The 23,190-nt window shown below is 41.3% G+C and overlaps 2 protein-coding genes across 5 annotated transcripts in view; both read right to left on the reverse strand.

The window, feature by feature from the left end:
- Window positions 1-1,334: 1,334 nt before the first annotated feature.
- Window positions 1,335-12,364, reverse strand: LEPROT (leptin receptor overlapping transcript). Of its 2 annotated transcripts, none has more exons than XM_080921189.1 (4): window positions 12,280-12,364; window positions 8,291-8,366; window positions 4,423-4,540; window positions 1,335-2,854 (listed from the first exon to the last, which is right to left on the reverse strand). In XM_080921189.1, the coding sequence occupies exons 1-4, from the start codon at window positions 12,293-12,295 to the stop codon at window positions 2,738-2,740; spliced, it is 327 nt and encodes a 108-aa protein (XP_080777315.1). In that variant the 5' UTR covers window positions 12,296-12,364; the 3' UTR covers window positions 1,335-2,737. The 2 variants fall into 2 exon arrangements, with proteins under 2 accessions (XP_080777315.1, XP_080777314.1); XM_080921188.1 differs by having other exon boundaries at window positions 4,423-4,609; window positions 12,280-12,356.
- Window positions 12,365-19,999: 7,635 nt separating this feature from the next.
- The window catches only part of DNAJC6 (DnaJ heat shock protein family (Hsp40) member C6), a gene marked incomplete at both ends in the record, with an annotated part of 162,005 nt that continues 158,814 nt past the window's right edge, over window positions 20,000-23,190 (reverse strand). For all 3 annotated transcript variants that reach the window (XM_080921046.1, XM_080921047.1, XM_080921045.1), the window contains 2 exons: window positions 20,000-20,101; window positions 21,085-21,261. In XM_080921046.1, coding sequence (XP_080777172.1) covers window positions 20,000-20,101; window positions 21,085-21,261 — 279 coding nt within the window. The remainder of the gene's footprint in view (window positions 20,102-21,084; window positions 21,262-23,190) is intronic.

Here is a 23,190-nt window from a genome sequence, read left to right on the forward strand (position 1 = left end):
AGAAACTGGGGTGGGGATAGGTAAAGTTGAAGTAGGAAGAAAGATGGGAGGAAAGACAGTAAGTGTAAAAAGAAGACTCCTGGTTGGAAGAGGAAGTTGTAAACCAGGAGGCAAAAACAAGGGAGAAAGGCCTTGATCTGAAAAAGAGGTAGAAACTCCCACTGTCTTCCCCCAAACTGTCTTCACACCTGTGGGACAGGACTCCTGTTTCACACTTGGGAAAAGACCTTCAGACTCACTAGTCAGGGCCAAGGTTTCCATGTTCCTGCCCACTCATGATGATTTGGCTGTGGAAGGTGTTTTCCATTCTCCTATAAGCTAGCTGATGGCATGTGTCAGTCCTTTCATTGGAGTTCTTACTTTTGGGCAAGTCTTTGAAGTGTAGTCTGAGTTTTACAGATGTATTCAATATGTTCTGAGTTTTTAAATATATCCTACAATATAAGGATTTGTGCTTCTTGGAAGGAAAGAAAGACATATACTATTCTCATCAGGAATAAACTGTAAATACTTCTGTATGGCTAACATTGCTTATAATACTAAACACTATGAAATACATGCTTCTTTTAGACACACAGCAAATCTAATAATAGTCTATCAATTCAAATGCTCTTTAAAAGGGGTGTGTGTGTGTGTGTGTGTGTGTGTGTGTGTGTGTGTGTCTGTGTCTGTGTGTGTGCAAGCAGAGCCATGGGATGGGATACCTTGGAATTACTGTTCAGTCAACTTATGTGGGTGCTGGGAACAGAACCCAGGTCCTCTGCAAGAGCACCAAATGCTCTTAACCACTGAATCAGCTCTCTAGCCTCTCAAAAACTCTTTCTACAGGTACTTTTCATCCTTCTAAAAATAAAATCAAGAGATAACTCTTAAGCCAGATATGGTGTATGTGCTTATAATCAAAATACTCACATGGGAGGGTGAAAGAGAAGTATCAATTGAGCTTAAGGGTAGGTAGCCTGGGCTACTGAGTAAGACCCTATCTTGAAAAGAGAAAAGGGGGGTGGGGAAGCAATACTTTAAGCTTCTATATAAAAGCTATCTTGGTTATTTGATATGTTTATTATCATATAAACATTTGATATGTTTATTATCAAATAACCAAGACACTTCCAAAATAAGTCAAATAAATTAATGGCTTTGCCATCTGAGGGAAAGAAAAGTTATTACAGCCAACCAGACAGACAAAATGGTGTCACAGAGGTTCATTCTAAGAGAAAATTACTGCTCAGAACTGCCCATTCTAAAGTGTCAAGAAATTGTCATTTATCTTTTTTAAACAAGTTAAATTGAGATTAAAGATTTATGAAATTCAACTCTCCTTCAGTGTTAAAAGTCAAATTTATTACAATAGCAAGTATCATGATTTAAAATGCTAGTTAAATGATCAAATATTTTTCTAATGTAAATATTAGAAATGACAACTCTAACAGTTCTATATGTACACAAAATATTGAAAACATAATGTAATGCACAAAGCCAAAAAGTAACATTGCACACTATCCGTTCACCTGCTGGTCCCAGTGTCACACCAGCCCAGGCTTGGTATGCTGATTCCTCGGACCACCAGCCCCAAGGAAGAGTGCCCTGAACACTCATTAGCTAGCAGCATCAACACTCAAACACTGCTGATGCCATCCTGATTGGGTGGTTGTAGTTTTCACTCCCTTCTCCAGATAGGTTCCAGATAAAAAAGATGAATTAAAAAAATTGTTTGTAAGAACCAACATGACGTAAATCCCTGTGTTTCCTATGAAGGTAACACCAAGTTCAATACAAAGGACAAAAAGTGCACCATTGTGTAGCTTCAATTATGCCCTCCCCCTGCTTGCTTTTCACTCAGACCCTTCAGGAGACCCACCACCAAGAGCAAACGAATTGCCAAGTGGGGCATGGGAGGCACTGTAGGGGGACATTTCCAAGAACTGCCTAACCTGCCTCCCACTTAAATTAGGGACCAATTCCAGTCCTGCCCCCCATCCCAGAGGGGCTTTTTTGGTTATTTTATAACTTATTCTGAATAGTTAACTATTGCCTTTTAGATGATATTAGGACTTATCTGTTCCTTCCTAAGAACAGGTTCCCAAATTTGAGGAACAACTCACATATGATAGACTCAAACATGTTAGAAACACCTAAAGTCTGAACTCATAAACAATATGGGGCAGGTGATTGTTTTTTCCTGCAAATGAGAATGAAACACCCAGAGAGGGCAAGTGGCTGTGCCAAGGAGACAAGGGAGCTATGATGTATATTCTTCTACAACAGATCTTCTCACACATCAATATTCATGTGCCAAGTGTGGAATCTCATCAAAGGTACACAGTCTGATGGGAGATCTGATCCTGCATCCCTAATGGGCCCCTAGCAGATGCCGATGCTTTGTGTGGGTGAGACTCCATCTAAGATGTGTCTACAGTGTATAGGGAGAGTGCCACTTATGTTTGGGCTATGGGAGATCTGCCCCAGTGTCTCTGATTACACAAGCATATGCCAAAGGTTTAAACTCCCTGGATAAATGAGTGGCTGTCTACAGGGCCAGGGTAACAGGCTTTCAGGGAACCAGAAGCTAAAAATAATTCACTTTGAGTCAATGGAGTGATCTTCCCTACGATGACCATGATATAAAGGTATAAAACTCAGCATATTCAAATCTGTATGAAAACATATCACATGCACACATATATGTACAATACAAATTCTAAGAAACTCAATGCTTTCCAATGAGAAGGAAGTGCTACCACTGTTCCCAACTGAAATCATCTCCTCTTCCAAAGATGAGGAAGAAGCCTTGGATTGTGAGGAAAATGACAGCGTTGCCGGCCAGCACAAGACCACAGGCTCCCCACTTGATCTGAAACACAAGAGAAGGGTTAAGTACTCTTCATGTTGTAGTCTTTGTGAAGCCTGACACAATGATGCTAAGAGGCTAAGCAATGTTATGGGTAAGAGGACAGTGAACTTCCCAGTCATGTTTAATTTATTCCACACTGCTTGTTAATTAAGTCTAGTATCATCCTTAATATTATGTCTATGAGACTCATCTCTACTTGTTTTTAGTTTACAATAACTGCCTCAAGAAGAATACATGTAGCAAGGTTATCACTGATCCAATTACAACATTCGGTGCAAATAGTCCCACAGGCATCAACCTCTTTCACAAAGAACAGAAACTAGACAGTTATGAATCTGTTTGCCTCTTTTCTAGGCAAAACACACTTTAAACTACAATCCACAGCTAGAAGATGGTTCTATGGAGACATAGCTGGGGATGAGAGTGCCCTCTGGTGGGCATTTTTTCTTTTCTTTTCTTTTTTTCTTTTTTCTTTTTTGCTTTAAGTTAACCAACAGACACATCAATGAAAGTGGCTTCTCCAAAAATCACCACAAGGCTGAAAACAGGAAGACTTACCACAAAACTTAAGGCTGATGAATGAGGCCAGAGCCACCTGCATTCAGAGCATCAGAGTTCCTCAATGCTTAAGTAAATTTCCAGCTGAGGCAGCATTAGGGGCTCTGGCAAAGCAAGCTTCAGGGACTTAACTGGCTTTACTCTTTGTACCTCCTTTCTGCTTCATATTACACTGTTCTTTATGTACACACTGCATTTTCACACTTGTGTGCCATTCCAACAGCCTTATCCACTCTAATCAGAATCCTATTTGGCCTTAGAGGCCCTTCCTTATCAAGTAGTGGCTGGCATTTCTCGGTTCTTGGTCCTCCTAGGGTACTCTCAGTCTCCCTCCCTATATGTGGCATTCTTTAGCATCCTCATGAGGCCGCCACGTCAACTCTGAGTGTTGATAGTATAGAGCTTTTATTCTTGGCACTTCATAAATAGCAGATGTCCCTGAGATGGTTTAATATTGAATGAATAAACAAAATTGTACATTTCTGATAGCCAATGTGGCTGGCAGAATAAAAACAAAATGCAGACAAGTCAGAGAACATCAAGAATATGAATAAAGTATAGCGCAATCTTTGTTTTCCGGTAAAAAAAAAAAAACACTGGGTGTGACAATGTCACTCACTGGATATTTCTCAGTACATCCCAGAGTTCCTGAGAAGTCAGTCCCTGGTTCCACCGTGATATACCCTCCATGTTGTGGTTGGGAAAGCCTTATTTGTATAGACTGACTTATGAATTGCCCCATAGTTTAAGAGGCAGGAATTTAAGAATGAGTGAAGAAAATACCTTAATATGGAATAAGAAAGACATCATATGCTTTGACCAAAAGTTGGAAGAGAAACCAAGAAAGTATTCTGAAGATATGACTGAGACACTGACAATAGAAAAGAGAAACTAAAGCTACAGCTGGCTCCAAGGAGAGCCAGTGTAATGAAAATAAACTTGAGGCCTCTGACACAGGCCTTTGAAACAAACCCTGACCAGTGAGTAAAACAACAGAAAACAGAACTCACCACAGCCACGCGAGCAAGAATAACAGGAAATCCAAAGGCAGAAACAACAATCCCAGTGGTGAAGAAATATGCCAGTTCCCGACAGGCACTGCTGGTCGAGTCGGAGTCATATGTGACCCTTTTGGCAATGAAGTAGGGAATGGGGGAGATGATGTAGAAAATCAAGACGAACAGGGGCCAGTAAACGCTGTTGTCAGTGGAACCCAGATAAAACCCAGAAGAAAAGTTACATCTTAACTCAAAGGCATACTGTTGTTTCAACATCACTATTTTAAATGTCTAAGTAAAAACATTAATATGAATATTTTTAAAACATGAGGATATTTCTACCAGGCACAGATAAAGTTAGAAAAATATTCCTTACTAATACATATGCAGCTTATATTATGCTAAGAAACAACTATTCAGTGTATGATTGAAAAACAACTGTTGTTTATGTTAGAGCTCTGCAGGTTTTGCAGGAGAATAAACCAAGGACTCTGTACATGCTAAGCAAGCACTCTACTGCTGAGCTGCATTGCTGGCTCTGATGAGCAACTCTAAGGACAGGATGGTAAAAGGCCCACTCTGCTTTCCCTAAAGAACACAGTATAAGCTATTAAGGCTTACACGTGCTAGCTTCATCAGGATCTTTTGAATACATGTTTGCACGAATGCATCTAATGACTTAGAAGAGCTACAAAGGGGCTTCTTATCTGCTACCTTACGTCTCCTCCTCTAACCACTCTGGACTACCCTACCCTCCTTCTCTGAACCAACAGCCACTCCAGTCTTCTCCCTATACACTTTGGTCTCAAGCTTGCCTTGGGCTCTTCCCACTGCTATGCAGTCTAAGCTGGGGATCCCTTTCCTGCAGGTGACCCCAGCTGATGCTGGCTTACAGCACCCCTCTCTAGCTTTTTGCACAGCATCTCCTGGTGTCTTTGTGATTGTTAGAACAGAGACAGGATTAGTCAATCTCCATTTATCCCAGAGCCTAGAACGGGATGTTCCATCTGCACTTGATGAAAAGATAGAGAAAAAAAAAGAGAGATTTTAGTATGGAAGGAATGAAAATAAACATTTGCTCACTAGATGTATCCAACCCCACCCGTATTACAGTAAATTACAAATATAATCTAACACAAAGCAAAACAACCTGCAGTTGCTAAGAATTCCCACTGAATTTTCAACTGGTTTTCCCTATAAATACTTTCAAAATAATGTATCATCCTTGTTACCTTCAGTTAGACACCCACTAAAGAAAATAACCCACCAGCCAGTCACTATCACAAACACACGAAACAGTAACAGACACCATCAGCAAACTGTAATCATTCAGATCCACCCACACAGCAAGGAGCCCAGAGAAGGCTGGGGTGAAGCCACAGATGTAGGAAGTTGGTCAGTGTGATAACAAGAAGCAGAGGGAGTGTCCTTCAGGCAAGCCGACTTTGGATGGAAGCAAAGAAATGTGAGCTCTTCATTTGAAACTCATTTGAAAGTGAAGAGATTCCAGAAACATATTCCAGAAATCAGCAGAAAGTACTGTTGCAAGAGGCTATTAAGTGATGTCAGGACAAAGCCAATGAGGAAGCAAGCTACAGAGAAGGGACATGTCACCTGACGTCTCTCAGCAAAGAGCCACTGGACTCTTCCTAGAACACTGTGGCAGTTTTCTGAGGCACAGTCTAGAAGATGGCCTCCATGTAGATTAAGCCTCAAAGTAGTCTTTTCATACACAAAATTTAAACATAAAACATAACATTATTTACAAATGGAAAGGCCAAAGACTGTCAAATGCTTTTTTGTAAGAGACCAAACAGAAAGCACGAGTGGCTGGTGACCACAGGTCTCTTCACCTCTACCCTCTGCCTCTGTGGTCCCAACAAAGCCTCAACCACAGAAGCGGGCAGTAGCCACACTGGCCAGTCTGCCAACTGCTAATGCAGATGAAAATCCCAAGTTACTGTCACAAAGGAATAAAATGAGTTTCCTCATGGTGGCAGTAATGTGTGCTGTTCTCATCCTACAAAGATATGGCACATTTCGGGGAATTCAAACACCTGGATTCAATTAGTCCTAGAACAACAGTGCCAAGAGCAGGAGTTAGAGCAGAGAGCCCACAGTCATATCTGCCCTTTACTGCTGTATGATGAGCAAGGTTTTCAATATTCTGGGCTTTGGTATTTAGTTAGGAAGGGGAACAACATATTCCTAAATGAAAATACAGTAATAGCTGTGAAAACTCTGAACAAATGTTTCTGCTTACATCATGTTTAAACAATTTGTGTGATCACTTCAAACTCCACAGTAGATTTGAGCTCAGCAATGTTTTCTTGATTAGTTTCTTGCCAACCTGACAGAAGCTAGAGTCATTTGAGAAGAGGGATTATGACTTGAGAAAATGCTTCCATAGTTTGGCCTATAGCAGCAGTTCTCAACCTATGCATAAGTCATGACCCCTTTGGGGATCGAACATCAGATAGCCTTTATATTATACTGTTATATTACTATTAGTTAACAGTAGTAAAATTACAGTTATTAAGTGGCAACACAAGAATATTATGGTGGGGGGGTCACCATAACATGAGGAACTGTAATCTTTATTAAAGGGTCGCAGCACTAGGAAGGTTGAGAACCACTGGCCTCTAGGCTAGCCTACAGGGCATTTTCTTGACTTATGATTGGTGTGGAAGGTCCAGGAACAAGCCCGTGACTAAAATTCCTTCATGGCCTCTGTTTCAGTTCCTGCCTCTTCCAGTTCCTGTCCTGACTTCCTCTCATAATAAACTAAAACTAAAAACTGAAATAAACTCTTCTTCCCTAAGTTGCTTTTGGTCATGGTGTTTTATCCCAGCAATAGAAAACCTAAGATAAAGGTCACAAGAACTGGCCCCAGCTGGTCTTAGGTCAAGGTGTTCAAGCCATTCGCCTGCACAGCTGGTTATAAAACCTCTGCCACTAATTTTATTTCATCTATTACAGCAGTCCCTTGGGGTTTCCTGACTCCAGTCTCAGTCAGCATGCTACTACCTGGCCTCACATATGGGATAATTCCATTTGTTTTCCTAGGTCCTGTTGTTTGGGACACATAATCTAACCTCCTCTACAGGGAATACAATGCCCCAAAGAGCTACCTCTCCATGCTTGATTAATCCTCCTCTAGTGGGTTATAGGATGAAGGCTACTGATTGTTCCCTATGCCTGTGATCCAAAGAAACTCTCATTTATCCATTAAGTCTTTGTTCATGAGAAATGCAGGTGTCTGCTCTCTAAGTTCCTCCTAATTACAACTGCAAGCTCTTGGGTGCAGGACTCATTCTCACACCCACAGCTGCTCCAGATTCAGAATGTAACAACTATTTATTAAATGAATACATCCTTCTTTGGGGTAGGGGGAACTTTTCTCTACACAAATACACTGATGTCTGAATGGGTTGAATTCCTAACTTAGACTTCACTAACTCATGCACTGCTGCATGGGCTGCACTGACCATGCTCTGATGGCAACAGGAACAGAAACACAGAAAGAAGTTCCTGTGAGAGCTGGGGAAACGGCTCCGTAAGTAAAGTGCTAATTGTGCAAACACAGAGAACTGAGTTCAATCCCTAGCACCCAATAAAAAGTCTGATGCAGTGCTGAAGCCCCAGCCCTGGGGTGGAAGAGGGAGGAGAATCCCTACAGCCAAATGAGCAAGCTCCAAATTCACTTAGCCCTCAGTTTCAAAAGAGGTGGGAAAAACTAAGGTAGAAAAGAGACTGAGGAAGATACATCACCTCCACACACAACTGCACACAAGCTTATACACACACACACACACACACACACACACACACACACACACACACACATACACACAGTGGTTTCTTTTTCAAAACAACTTACCCATAGTCCTCCAAGGCACATCCCAGCATAAGAAAAGTCAGCCCGATTGCTCCACTGAAGGATAGTGCCACAAGAGCTGTGGAAAACACAGCTACATGTTAAAGTCAGTAGTCATTTAGGAGTGAAGGGTCCAGAAACCACCAATAGGCCCAGAGTTTTGTTTAGGGGATGACAAATGGCATGGGGATAGAGGGCAGTGATGGCAGCATGGCCTTGCAAATATGGTAAAGCATTTTGCATTAAAAAGGCTGAGTTTATGGTATATCTCAATAACACATTTTCACTGAAGAAGAGGCACAAGGGGCTGGCAGATGGCTCCACAGATCAAGGCACCTGCTGCCAACCCTTATGACCCGAGTTCAATCTCCAGGACTCACATGGTAGAAGAAAAGCAGTTCTCCTGCAGGCTTCTAACCTCTGCAGATGTGCATACCCCAACACATAAATTTTTAATATAAAATTTAAGAAGAGGTCACAAATTTAAGCAAATGTAGCAATTTACTTATTAATTGATATCAAATCTATCAAATGAATACAACCTATATAACTGAATGTCTATGTACCTTTTAAATCTTCCAACTTAAGATCTTCCTGCCTCCACAGCTCAAAAGAGCTGGGATAATAGGCAAGCACAGCTACGCTTAGAAAGTCTTTAGATTTAGATGAGAACATGGTGTTAAGAGTTCTTTTGACAGAATCAATGTCGTAACATGTGAGAAATAAACCACAGTTCTCTCTCTCTCTCTCCCTCTCTCTCTCTCTCTCTCTCTCTCTCTCTCTCTCTCTCTCTCTTCTTTTTGCTCTGTCTCTTCCTTGATCTTGGACTTCCTGGTCTTCAGAATTTAGGATTAAGTCATTTAGACTATCCAACTTGTGGTTCATTTGTTATAGTAGCCCACAGTGATTAAGATACCTGCTTCTGTCCACCACTTTAACACCAAGGGTGGAAAAATCTCTTGCCACCCCAGCAGCTTACTCCTACCTACCACATGAGCTCTCTCTACATTTGCTAAAGGAGGACAGTCAGCCAAGCTTGTCAAAAGCAGTGAAGGGAACTCACAACCATAGACAGGTTATTCTGACATCTTCTGAATGCTGACTGCTCTCTTTCCCTGATTATATTCCAAATGGTCTCCATGTGCCCAAACCACAATTACTTCAATTATTGGAAGAGTGCTTCCATGCCTTCACAGGAAACAATCCCGAACTAGCAGCCACTGTATCTATTCCTTACACGCACTGAATACTCACATCTGGACATATTTGCCCTTTTCCACTTTGCTATGTGACAGACCATCGAGTTGACTCTCAGTCACCAAATGGGTTGTTCAGACAGTCATTCTACATCCAATTGGTTGCATGACTTCAGGCAGCTGAACCTCTGAGCCTAGCTTATTTGTAAAATAACTAAGATGACCCCATTTTTTGGGTAATCTATACACCGTGCTATATCACATGTGAACAGGACAATCTCATGAAATCGTTGCTGCCCTTCCACCTTCCTATGGACTCCTGGAATTAAGCTGAGATCACTGGGCTTGCAAGTCTTTACCTGCTGAGCCATCTTGCCAGCGTGTTGCCATTTCTAAATTTCAGTAGGAGTTAACGAACAACTCAAGTCCATCTCTTTTCGCATCACACATGGCTTCTGAAAAGCTGAATTCAACCCAAAGTTTCCAGGGCAAGGGCCAAGCCATATCCAAGGCTCCAGCCCACAACAGGTCCTAAGAACTCCACTTCCAATCTGGACTACTGTGCCACAGAGCCAATGCCAACAAGGACCCCAAATCCAACTTGTAAAATGACCTCCTACTCCTACACCATCCCCACCTGCCCAAACACATGCTTCATCTTCCCTTGAAGGCCAATCTAGAGGGCTGAAGCCATGGCTGTACTTTATAGCAAATCAAAATAACTCATTTTACCCAGACTTCATTCAAAACTACTGTCTTCTCTTGAACTCTGTACAGGGCAACGGGTATGCTCACTGCCTGCTGCCCAACCAAGCATCTTCCAGTCCTTCCTCCACATATGTGATAGGTACCTGTGTGCGTTACCCACTGCAATTTTGTTCACAGCCTGCATGTTGTCCTATGACTAGAGGCTCAAGAACAGATCCTAACCCCTAATGTCTCCAGCTTCAATCCTCCCTACTCTGCCTCCAAGAGCCTGTGAAAATGAAAAGAACAAGATGTGTTCTCCCATGGCCTCTGCCCCAGTCATATGAATATATTCTAGTCTCAACCTAAGCCTTACCGAGCCCTGTAAATTCAGCTCAAGTATTGTTTCTTCGATCGATTTCTCCCATAGAGTGGTCATTCATATTAGCTTCACAATGGACAACTACATTCTGGGTGACTCCGAACAAGGGAAATTAATTCTCTCAGTTCTAGAGGCTAGACTTCGGAAATCAAGGCATCGGCTGGGCCACTCTCTCTTAAATCTTTAGAGAACAAGCTTCCTTGCCTAACACCCAGTGATGCTAGCGTCTATACTGCTTGGCTTGCAGCCACACAACTCTAATTTCCATTACTGCTTCTTTTAATTACTTATTTAGGTGTATCTATCTAATAATAGCCATGCACCATACTGCATGTGCAAATGCAGGTCATAGTTGGTTATCTCCTTTTACTATGTGGGTCCCAGGGATCAAACTCAGGTCTTAAGGCTCAGCAGCTAGTAGTGCCTTTCCTACTAAGCCATCTTGGGGCCCTCTGCTTCTGTATTAAGTGGTGTTTTTTCCCTTATCTGAAGGACAGACGTCATGCAAGGTAAGATAACTAACAAGCAAGGTTGATAACATCTGCTATTTGCAAATAAGGTCACACCCTTACTTGACACTAGGGAGTTACAACTTAAAACATACCTTTTGGAGGAGCAGGATTCACTCCACTATATTCTCTCTTATGTTCCCAACTGTCCCCATCACACATCATTTATTTACACAGCAATATAATTATTTGTGGCAATCAACTCAGTCCAAACTTCTCACTTCTCTTTTATCCTAAGTCTCCAGCATACGCTCTTAAGAGCAGTTGAATTGTCTGTTTTACTTCGAAGTATTCTTGTCTACTTGCCTGTGTTCTTTTCACTATATAAGCACATAAACTACTGTTGCTATTTTGTACTTTTTGTCTACGACTAAACACTCTGTAGTAGTAAGACACAATTTTTCATGCTTTCTACACTGCCTTCAAATGGATATATCATACAGTGAACGTTGCCCATGTAAACTATGTTTACCTGGCTGATACTCTCCTCCAAAATTGGTCAGCTATATCTGTTACTGGCTGCTCACACAGAGAAATGTATAGTGCACCCCCATGAGTATACATTCTGTCCATCTTGCAGATATTGGTAAGTGGGAAGGTCTTTGTGAATAGTTTTCATGGAAAGGAAGTCCAACACGGAGACAATCAACACCTATTGTTCTGCATTCATACAGATCAGAATTATAATCTCGGTACCCCCTTTTATCACCATTCAAGAACACAAACAGCACACCCATTGCTTTGTTCACAAACCAGTAAACACACAGAAAGTCTTGTTAAAATCCCACTGCAACCCCAAGGTTGTGTCGAATAGAGTATTTCTGGCTACTTTCCACTGCTACACGCCCGAAATTAATTCTGCCCAACGAGAAAATCGTAAAGGAACAACAGGACCAAGTTTCCAACACACATTCTAGACACAAAGGCTCCTCTGTAAGCCACAGGAAACTGCGGCGGGGCAGAAAGGTGAGGATGTGGGACCCTGATGTGACCCTATGGTGAACTGAGAAGCCCAGGGGACCACCGGAACGTACGGCCCACGGGGGAAGCCCCCGCCTGGGAACTGTCAGGTGTGGGCGTGGGGCGCGGGCCCGAAACACCTCTGCCCTGCACGGAGGAGACCGCAGTCTGCAGGAGCTCGCACACCGCCCACTGGCTACACAACCTGCGGCCGGGAGTGACCCCACCCACTAGCCGCGGGCGAGGGTCGCTGTGTACCTTTAACGCCCGCCATGTCTCTGGAGCTGAGGCTCTCGCTGCTTCCGGCTTTCTCCAAAAGCCGCCCACACCCAGACTAGCCAGGACCGGCGCGCGAATCCGAAGCCCGGTCCGCCCCCTGATGACATTACCTCCAAACCCAACCAACAGAGTCCGCCCCTTCACCTAAGCTCTGCCTCTAATCTTAGACTCCGCCCCATCCTGTTGTTTTCTTCCTCCAGAAGCCCAACCCCACCGTCTATGCAGAACCTGATTTCTACTGGTTTATATTCTGCCAATCGTTACCTCACACCCAATTACGCCAGATTCTGCTCTACCGGCACTCTGCTTTTTCTACTCTGAGCTCCTCCTTTGCGGGGCCCAGTTCCGCTCCTCCCACAGTTCCTCCCCACTCCAGCACGTAATCCGGCCTCGAGCCCATGGAACCCTCCCCCAACGCCCTCCTCCACTTCCCGGACTCCGCCCCCAGCTCGCAGAGCTCCTCAGCCCACACGGATCCCACTCAGTCAAGGCAGAACTCCGCTCCCTTGGACTGATCCCGCCTCCGCCACTCATAGCTCGTACACTACTGGTTCTAATTCCTGCCACTCAGAGTTTCATTCCCGTAGTCTCCGAGCATCCTCCGCACCGTCCCGCCAGCGTGGAACTCCGCTTCTAGTCTCAGCCTTCTCCCACTTCATTACCTCAGAATAACTCCTTCATTTTAACTCTTCAGGGATACTGGATTCTGAGACCTCGCAATCCTGCTTTTCAATCTGGGGTCCAGCCTTTGCTCACTATAGTGACTTGGGGTCCAGGCGCTACCTCAGGAGATTCTAGAGGCGCACCATCATCCTGGCTGGCTGCTAGGAAACTTGTCTGAGAGGACAGGCGCAGGATAAGAATGGGGAGAAGTTACCTTCAGTGCTAGACGACTCTTCCTCTGTGCGTGTGTGTTTTTTTCTAAGATTGTGTGGCTGGGATAGTAGAAATTGGAGGTGTGTGACAGCACCAGAAAACAGGTTTAGAGACATCCCTTCTAGGATCTTTGACTTTTGTATAGATTTGCTTGCTTTGTGGCTACATTCTGTGTAAACTACCATGTCTGACTATCTCCTTCATTCATTACAAACTCTTTGGGTCCGAAGTTCTCCTAGGTCCCTAAATAAACAGCTATTATTTTTTGCAGTGCGGGCCTGCAACTAACTAAAGCCAATGTTCACTCCTCCAAAGCCATTTTATTCTTACCTTCTTCAGTGGAATGAATCTTCATCTTAGAAACCATCCAGTAGTCCAAGACCTCTACAGAAAGGAGTTCAGAAAGGATAGGGACTGTGCCAAACAGCTCTTTAGACAAGGTAAAAAGTCAAAACCCTCAAAGTTCTAAACTTAAAAGGAAAAGAATGCTAAGACCTAGTATACAGTTATTCTGAGAAGCACATGTGCATAACGTACTATTGTTCTACTTTAGACTGTTAATCCTATTGTAACCTTTACAAGCTAAGCCATTGCACCATTGTAAGTGTGTACAAGATGAAGAGTGTATACAGGATCTGCAGTGTCAGACATCTGCTAGCATCATGAACAATATACCAGGTGGAAACGAGTATATAAAAGCACTCAGGAAATTGACCTGTTTTTAAATCATTCTTTATAACCACCGAGATATGTTAGTGAGGGGGTAGGTTTTCCCACCTTAAATTATTAGATTATATGATGTAAAGTGTCCTATTCTCCTTCCATCCTCAACCACCCATTCATCCCTGCTAGACCTTGTAGAGGGGTTTGCCAAAGTTTTCTGTGTCAGCCTGAAACTAATCCCATGATTTAAGAGAAAGTGATATCAGAGGTACAGTGTCCTGTGAATACCAAAGGCTTCTCAATAAAATACTGAAAAATGGTAAGAAAGGGAAAAAGGAGGAAGAGAAAGGTAGATATTGCCCCACTAGGATAATATTTGGAATCAGAATTCTGAGACAGTGTTTCTCTCCAACTGCTTTCTGCCACAACTGTCCTTTTGGTTCACTGAGTACTTTACCTGAGAAAGTGGACTTTTCCTGTGCCAGATAATGCACTGGAAAGTCATTCTACCCACTGATTCCACATTTCCACAAGAAGAAAAGCCACTAGAACCTGCATCTCATTCCATCCAACCCCTCTAATGTTACGGTATAAGACTTGGGCCACTGTCTGCCTGCCTATGACTAGAGTAGAGTCCTTAAGATGAGTCTTAAGGTTTCCTCCTTGAGTTCAAGTTTCAAAGGCTACAAACTAGATTTTTATCATCTTCACTTTACAGCTGGTAAAACCCAAGCTCAAATAGTGACCACAGAACAGAAAAGCTGAGATCAAGCCCTAAAGCACTAATTTAGTTTATCATACTTACTTTCTTCTCAAAATAGATCTTATGCCCAGAGAGGACAAGGGTTGACAGTGATGAGGAACAACAGTAATATCTTATGTTTAAGAGGGTGTTCAAAGCAATTCACATATATATTTACTAGTGTCTCACCTATAATATATAGCAAAGGTTGAGTATATATTAACTGTGGGAACGAAAAAGGAATGATTCTTTTACCACTCATAAAGTTTCATGGCCAATACAACTACTGCAAAGACAGGTTACAACATACAAAACATAATAAATTTATTTGATCATAGTTTTAAATGACACAGGGACCCTGCAGACTGAGGAAGACTCAAGAAGTCTGTGTGTACTATACATTCTTATGTTTAGGTTTAATGAAGCATTGACAGCCACACAGAAAATATGATGGGTCAGAAAGAGTCTGACCTAACAGTATTGGACTAAGAGGGGAATCCAAAGGGTCTGTCTATTCATTCTTCTTGGTTGCTCTGTGCAATTCTCCTTCCTTCCAGATATGACACAAGACACATCCTGGCCCAAAAGACCTTGTGATCTACAATCATAGAATTAGAGAGAACTTCAGATGGCCAACTCTTACAGCAAAAGGGAGGAGATTGGGCGTGGTTTTAGTTTTTACATCTAGCTTTGAGGAAAAGGTGTGGTTTCTATGATCTGCCTTGGCAAATTATCTGTGTTCTTCCTAGAAAATGTTGAGGGATAAGAGAAAGAAAGGAGATGAGAGAAATTTTGGTCCTAGGATCTTTAATTTGTAGTAATTTTCTGAGCCTTGACATAGCAAATATTAGTAAGTTTACAATAAATAGTATCACCTCTCCCTATTCTATAGAAAATTCTTTCACAAACTCCAGATGATACATGGCCATACATGTAAGGTCACAACATGTATGCCCCAGAGCAGGCTCTAAGGACAGTGCATCATAAACAGAAGTATACTATGACACTAACAGAAGCCAGCATCTGCCATTTTCCACACCCAGATCTTACCCTACCCCAAAGAGACAGGTCAAGTGCCAGGGGATGAAGTGTTTCCAGCAGACTTTCTTATTCCTGGACCCATTTCTGAACCTGAGGGCTCCATGTAGTTCCAGCTCCAAAACCATCAGTGTGACACCCGGTCTTACTTATTATCATTAACAGTAGTGATAGTTATTGGCCAATATCTGTGTGATAATACTTTACACACACGGTACCTAATTCTTCCACTTAGGGCTGTGAGGAATCTATCTTACAAATGATAAAATCAGGACTCAGAGTTTAAAGTATTTGTCAATATAATAGATATTAAGTAGGAAAAAAACAGTATTCAAAGCTACTCTTTTAGTTTCAAACCAATATATATTACCGTTTCACGAACTATATGGCTTGTTTTTAGGATAATTAGGAGGAAAAAAACCTTTTGGTTTGACCTGCATTTTCTGTACTGGTGTTTCCATCACGGAAAATAGCCTGTACTGGAATAAATTCTTCTGGAATTCAACTTTTGTGTTGTCTTCTTACTCAGTGGGGTCTCACTAGTGCTTGACTTGAGCCTCTAGACCAGTGGTTTTCAACACGTGGATCACAACTCCCATAGGCGCTGCATATCAGATATTTATATCATGACTCATAACAGTAGCAACATTGTAGCTACAAAGTAGCAATGGAATAATATTACTGTTGGAGGGATCCCTACAACAGGAGGAACTGCATTAAAGAGTCCCAGAGTTAGGAAGGTTAAGAACCACTGCTCTAGGCACAGAAGCAACATAGTGGCTCAAATGCTCTGTAACAGTGTGTCTACAAATGTGCATATGTTCTCTCTGTCCTTGGGCATGAAAATATCCAACATTTCTGTTCAATGGTAAAGTCCCAAATTATAGATCAATCTCTCTGACTCAGCATACAAACATGTGGTTGGAAACACATTCAAATTCTAGTTAGAACAGGATTTCTCTGCTGACTCCTTTTGCAACACAGTATTCATCAGACATGATCAGTGGGGTGTGTGAGTGTGTGTGTGTGTGTGTGTGTGTGTGTGTGTGTGTGTGTGTGTGTGTGTGTGTGTCTGTCTGTCTGTCTGTCTGTCTGTCTGTCTGCAGACATAAGTGATACTGGGAGATGAAAGTATAAATGTAGAATCTTGTCAGGTTACCTTTTGGTACAAATGTATTCTGTACTTTCCACATTCTTTCCTTAAAAGCAAATGCGGTTAGAGGGTGTCTTTCAAATTTGCCATTGTACTCCGTGTCTCATTTGTTTAGTTTGAGATGCTTTTTTTGGGGGGGGGTTGTTTTGTTTTGTTTTGTTTTAAGATATATTTTATTTTAATCATGTGTATGGGGGAGAGGTGTGTACCCATTAATGCAAATGCCTGTGGAAACTAAAAGAGGACATCAGATCCCTTTACAACTGAAGACACAACACAGGCAGTGAGCAACCCAGTGTGGGTCCTGATGTCCTCTGTGAGAGTAATGTGTACTTTTACCACTGCACCATCTCTCTGGCCCCTTGTACTCCCACATGTACAAAATAATGTATATTTATGCAAGTATTTTTTATCCTTTTTAATATACATTACAAATATTTTAGAACAATGACATTTTGTTTTGTTTCATGTATTTACAAAACAAAAATATATTACAATAAATATGAATGAGACAGTGGATCTGACCAACAACAAACTGTCACAACCTGGTATTTAAAAGGAATGCAGAACTTATTGGTCTGCATGTTTTAAGAGTTTTGAGATAGACAGGCATCCAGAATCTGAGAAATGCATCTGGGAAAGAGCAGTGGGTGGGAAACTCCCAGATTTAAGGAGGGGTTCTTTCTCATTGCTAATAGCATAGCATTTAATGGTATTTAAACCATGAACATTAATGACCTATGCAAACATGATATAAAGCTAATATAGTTCTATCATCTCAAATGTATGTGACAGCCACATAATATCCTCTTAATTATTGTCATTATATACTGTAGTTCACACAATATCTATAAATGTGGAACGAGGCAGAAAAACAAAACAAAAAGCAAAACAGGTCACAGCAACATGTCTCACATTCCGATCTTAAATAGGACAAGCACATACTGGGTCAGACATCATTGTATAATATGTGAATAAATAACACCTAGGTTGTTATGGTTACTTTAAAGAGTTTACAACTGTATATTTTAAAAAGAACATTTTTTGAGAATTTCACATTATTAGTAAAAGGTAAAATAAATAATGAACTTTTGTAATTAAAAGAAGAAGAAAGGTCTATATGGAACCAAAATTATTTCTGACATGCTGCTTTTTCAGTTTAGTTTGTCACAAGAATATTAAAACAGAAACAGATAAACAAAATGATTGTCTTTGAAAAACAACTTTTGAAAGCTTTTCACAATATTGAATGTGAACCTTTAAAGATTAGCATCATAATCTTTTTGACCACCTGCTCTGTGAATATGTATGTGCTCATTAGACATATTCATATGCATACATTGAAAGATAGATAGGTAGATGATAGATAGATAGATAGATAGATGATAGATAGATAGATAGATGATAGATAGACAGATAGATGATAGATAGATAGATAGATAGATAGATGATAGATAGATAGATAGATGATAGATAGATGATAGATAGATAGATGATAGATAGATAGATAGATAGATGATAGATAGATGATAGATAGATAGATGATAGATAGATAGATAGATAGATAGATAGATAGATGATAGATAGATAGATGATAGATAGATAGACAGATAGATAGATAGATGATAGATAGATAGATAGATGATAGATAGACAGATAGATGACAGATAGATAGATGATAGATAGATAGATAGATAGATAGATGATAGATAGATGATAGATAGATAGATAGATGATAGATAGATAGATAGATGATAGATAGATAGATAGATGATAGATAGACAGATAGATAGATAGATGATAGATAGATAGATAGATAGATAGATAGATGATTGATAGATAGATAGATAATAGATAGATAGATAGATAGATAATAGATAGATAGATAGATGATAGATAGATAGATAGATAGATAGATGATAGATAGATAGATGATAGATAGATGAAAGATAGATGATAGATGATAGATAGATGATAGATAGACAGACAGATAGATACTGCACATGTGCTCACCAGGACACACAGCAATGTCCCACCTACTTCCTCTGCAAAGTGGGAAGCTCTGAGCACTGAATTACATTGCAACCTGCTGATGACAGTCTGGGAAAGTTTCATTCTTGCATAGTTTTCACATGCATCCAACAGCAAACCCATCAGAAATAATCCCAGGGGTGGGGGGGGGGGGCAGATTCACTGTGTGGGTGAGACTCTGACTCCTTAACTGGCAAGCTATCCAGTTGGATCTGAAGGCACACCACACACACCTCTCTCCCCAACCAAACCCTTCTAAATAGTACTCAGTGTTATCTTCTCTATTTTTCCCCTGGCTTGCAATCACCAGAACACCAGGTCTATACAAAGTGTGAATGGGCCAAAGTGCTTTACAAACTGTTACCCATGAAGAATGTTTTCTTGGCTAAGCAAAAGAAAGAGCGTTGAGCCTCATGGCAACAATTAGAAGGGGATTTCAAATAGGTTTGGAATTGTGGTGGTAGCATTTAAAAGTTTTTCTTCAATTAACTGCAACTTTAAAGGGGAAAGAAGCCAGGACTCCCAACGTTAAGACATCTAGGGCTCCTGGTTTCTTAGCTATCATGTGCTTGGGCTTATAGTGCACCCAGGAAAAGTTAGGGGTAATGCCTGGATTTCTGCATAACCACCTCCCATCATTTAACCACTTCTAAGTTCTTAATGCTCTTGACCAAAAGACACGCACTGAAGAAGCTAAAGGCTTCAGTAAGTTTCCATTAAAAAAAATACTTGGTTGGTGGTATTCTTGGAGTTTGTGTAAAGCTGTTGCTCAAATTACATCTTTCAAAACAAAAAACACACATCCCTAAATCAATTCCTTAAAACCATTACATAATCTAATTATCATAATGTCTACTCATAAATCTTAATCTCAGACAGTGAGATGAATGTTATGCCTTCGCCTTGGGTGGCCAGGGTCCTATTTCCCCAGGCAAAATGCTGAGTAGGCTTCCCAAAGGGCAGGCTGGAATGTCTTGACTGCAAGGCCAGCTCACTAGAGTTCCTCTTGGGGCTATGGACGTCACGAAACCAAACGTTCACATTCCTTATCATGAGAAATGGATTCAGGAGGAACTTAACAGTTTAGCACTAGAAATACATTACTAGACTTTTTGGTTCATCTGTGAAAATCTCACAAGTGCAGTACACACTAAGCATTATCACAGGACTGCAGCCAGCACAGAAAAGCTCACAGATTAATACAAGGGCTTTTGGCCTTGGTTTTCAAATTCAGACCAGGCATCATTTAGCTCCATGAAAATCATCTTTGCATATTGTTCATAGGGTTGCCCAGTAGCCTAAAAAAAAACACAAAGCACAGTTAGATACCACAGACAAAACTTAAACTAATACTAAATTCAGTGAGATTGTGGATGGTAATTAAAAATGTACTTACATTAAGACATTTCTTTTTACAGCCTATCTACATGAAATTAATTACCCTCAAACTCCCAGAGGATAACAGAAACCCATCAATAAGGAGACAATTGGGAGCTTGCTGGGCAGCAAAAGACACATCTCATTATTAATGATGGCTATGACTCTAGTTAACCATATTTCAAAACTCCCCATTTCCAATTCCTATAAAATTTAGGTCTTTGAGACTCATAACAGGGCAGTTTGCCAGTTACTACTGTGGGCTTTTTCTTCTCTTTTGTCTGATTAAATTCATTTATTAATGTTCCCTATTAATTACCTGATTTAGTTATAAGGAATATGGGGGAGGGATGGAAGTCAAACATGGATTCCAAACATACATTCCCAAAGGCACTGCAATTGTGACTTCGTGTCTCATGTCTATTAGGGTTCACATGACAGCAGGGTGGTGTACTTCAGTCTGAGGTGTTGCTGCAAATTACAATGAATTCAGCCAGGAAAGAGCTGAAGTTCTGATCTCTGGAGCTCTTCCATGCTCTCTTAATTTATTTAACCATGGGCATTAATGGCAACACACACTGACATTTTAAACATCTTATTGCTCCTCACCAATATTTTGCCAAACGCACCCTGAAGTGTCTCTTGGGTAGATATGATTCTGCCCTCTGCTGGAACAACAGCCTTTTCCATTGAAGTACTTAGTCCCCATGGTGAATAAAATGTGTACCCCGCTGTTTGTGAAGGATGCTTTGACCACTTCCTGCCAACCTTATGCCTTATTTGTTTAAATACCTGGTTTAAATAACCTGCAGAGTAAGTTTTGTCAAATAAATGTTTTTATTCTATGCTTGTCAATGCTGGAACAGGGCCCAGGCATGTCTCTGACAGGGCAGGTCCTACCTACCTTGTCTGGGTGTACCACTAGCACGGCCTTCCTGTACACCTTCTTCACTTGCTCTGGAGTCACCAGGTCTGCCATGCCCACAGGTTTCCACTTGGTCTCCCCGGCCCACAGCACAGTGTGCATTGTGGAAAGCAGGGCTCTGATGTTTCTCTCTTTGCCTTCTATCCACTCCAGGATCTGCAAACAGGAAATACAAAAAATTAAAACACTCAAATGCTTTCTGTCCACCAGGACTCTGAAGATCTACACTATTCCAATGAAACTGAGCTAGCAGCCCCCCTCTAGCTGGAACACATGCCCACCTTCCCCCTAATCCTTCCAGTGTACAGCATTGTTCAAAAGCTGTTCATACACTTCAGAGTTCACCTCTGTAGAGGTTTATGCTCATTTCTCCCTGTCTTCCTACAGCTAATAATACACTCCTAACATGAGGTCACACCTGGATCTGCTTTGCTCCAGCAACTAAATATCCCTGTCATGTAGGCCAAAGTTGTTCTAGGACATAGCTCAATAGAGGGTTTGATTCCTACCACAAAGGGGAAAATATGACCTACCCTACTACAAACATATCATATATGTCACTGTTACTGAGTATGTGTGTTCACCTTTCCCTGTCAATACTTGGAGCTGTTCATGGAAAGGGGCTGTTTCTTATCACTGTATCTCAGGAGCCCAGAAGTCCTGGCACAAAGTAGAGCTCAACAGGCTTATTAAGTAAATTGATACCTTAAGTCAAGAACCTCCATGTTATGAAGAAAAGAAGTGATGAAATGGAAGATGTGGTGATAGGAATGAGAGAGGCTCCCATGGCACACATTTGAGTTCTTGGTCCCCAGTTGGTGGGAATGGTTAGAAAGAATTGGGGAGAGCAGCTTTGTTTAAAAAGGTGAGTTTTGAGGTCTTTTGAAGGGAACCTATACCATTCCCCGTTAACCCTTTCCTTCTCTACTTCATGCTTGCAGATTGGATGTAAGCTCTCAGCTACTGCTCCAGAGCTGTATGCCATGCCATAAGGCTTATGCCAGTTTGATCATTACGTATCTCATCTACGTCCTCATGCCACTCATTTTCAGAGCCACCCTCTGACTCCAGGCCAACCTGGCTCCGTCTGCTCAAGGCCTTACCTGTGAAGAACTTAACTCCTTCTCTACTAGTTATGGAACTTGGATTCACTGAGTGACAAGCTTCTTCTTTTTCTTCGAGATGTGTTTGTTTTATGTATATGAGCGCCCTATATACATATACACCTGCATATCAGAAGAGGGCATCACATTACATTATAGATGGTTGTGAGCCACCATAGGGTTGCTAGGAATTGAACTCAGGACCTCAGAAAGAGCAGCCAATGTTCTTAACCACTGAGTCATCTCTCCAGCCTCTCTTTTTTACTTTTAACGTACAAAAAATAAATAAATCATTCTTTCTTTTCAAAGCTGATTCTTGCATAGACATTAGAATCAAGACAGATGTTTTTACTGTTTTGTTTGTTTTTTGTTTTAAGAAAAAGTAGAACTTCTTTACTTAAAAGTAGAAGGAGTCTGTGACAGGTCCTCATCATTAGGTTTCTTTTCCTCAACCTATGTGGACCTTGTGCCTCATGTCTCCAGAATGTTAAACCCTGGGTGCAGAAATAGTTCTTTCTTGACCCACTGAGAACTGACACTGGGTTTCAGTCAACCCAGAACAGCAAAAAGTTCTAAAGGTATTCAGAAAATACAAAGGGTGAGTTGTTCTCGATAGACTCTAATGACTGATACTTACAATCTAAAGGCTTCTGAACTAGAGTCGAATATCATGTTCACCTGGTAGATTAAGTATCATATACCAACCTTCCAAAAGCTACTTTCCTATTGAGGAGCATGGCCATCTTCAAACCACAGCTTCAGAGACCCACTATAATACAGTAATACCAGAGTGAAGAGTCTTCATAGGTGATATGAACTGGCCTCCACCCTAGAGAGTCAGTGTTGACTTTCAACATTCACAGTGGTGAGGACCCTTACAAGGTGTTAAGATGTTCATTCTTTTCCGCCAGCTCATGTTTTGAGCACCTGTTCATCAGTGAATGGTGTTTGGGGAGATTGCAGAACCTGTAAGAGGCTTAGC

This window comes from Micromys minutus (assembly GCF_963924665.1).
Source record: "Micromys minutus genome assembly, chromosome: 9".
Classification (NCBI taxonomy): Eukaryota; Metazoa; Chordata; class Mammalia; order Rodentia; family Muridae; genus Micromys; species Micromys minutus.

Coding starts and splice junctions, on each gene's coding strand:
- LEPROT (XM_080921188.1), bottom strand. Junction 4,610..8,290: donor TGTGCCTTGGAGGACTATGG/GTAAGTTGTTTT, acceptor CACTGACAACAG/CGTTTACTGGCCCCTGTTCG. Junction 2,855..4,422: donor TTCTTGCTCGCGTGGCTGTG/GTGAGTTCTGTT, acceptor CTTGTGTTTCAG/ATCAAGTGGGGAGCCTGTGG.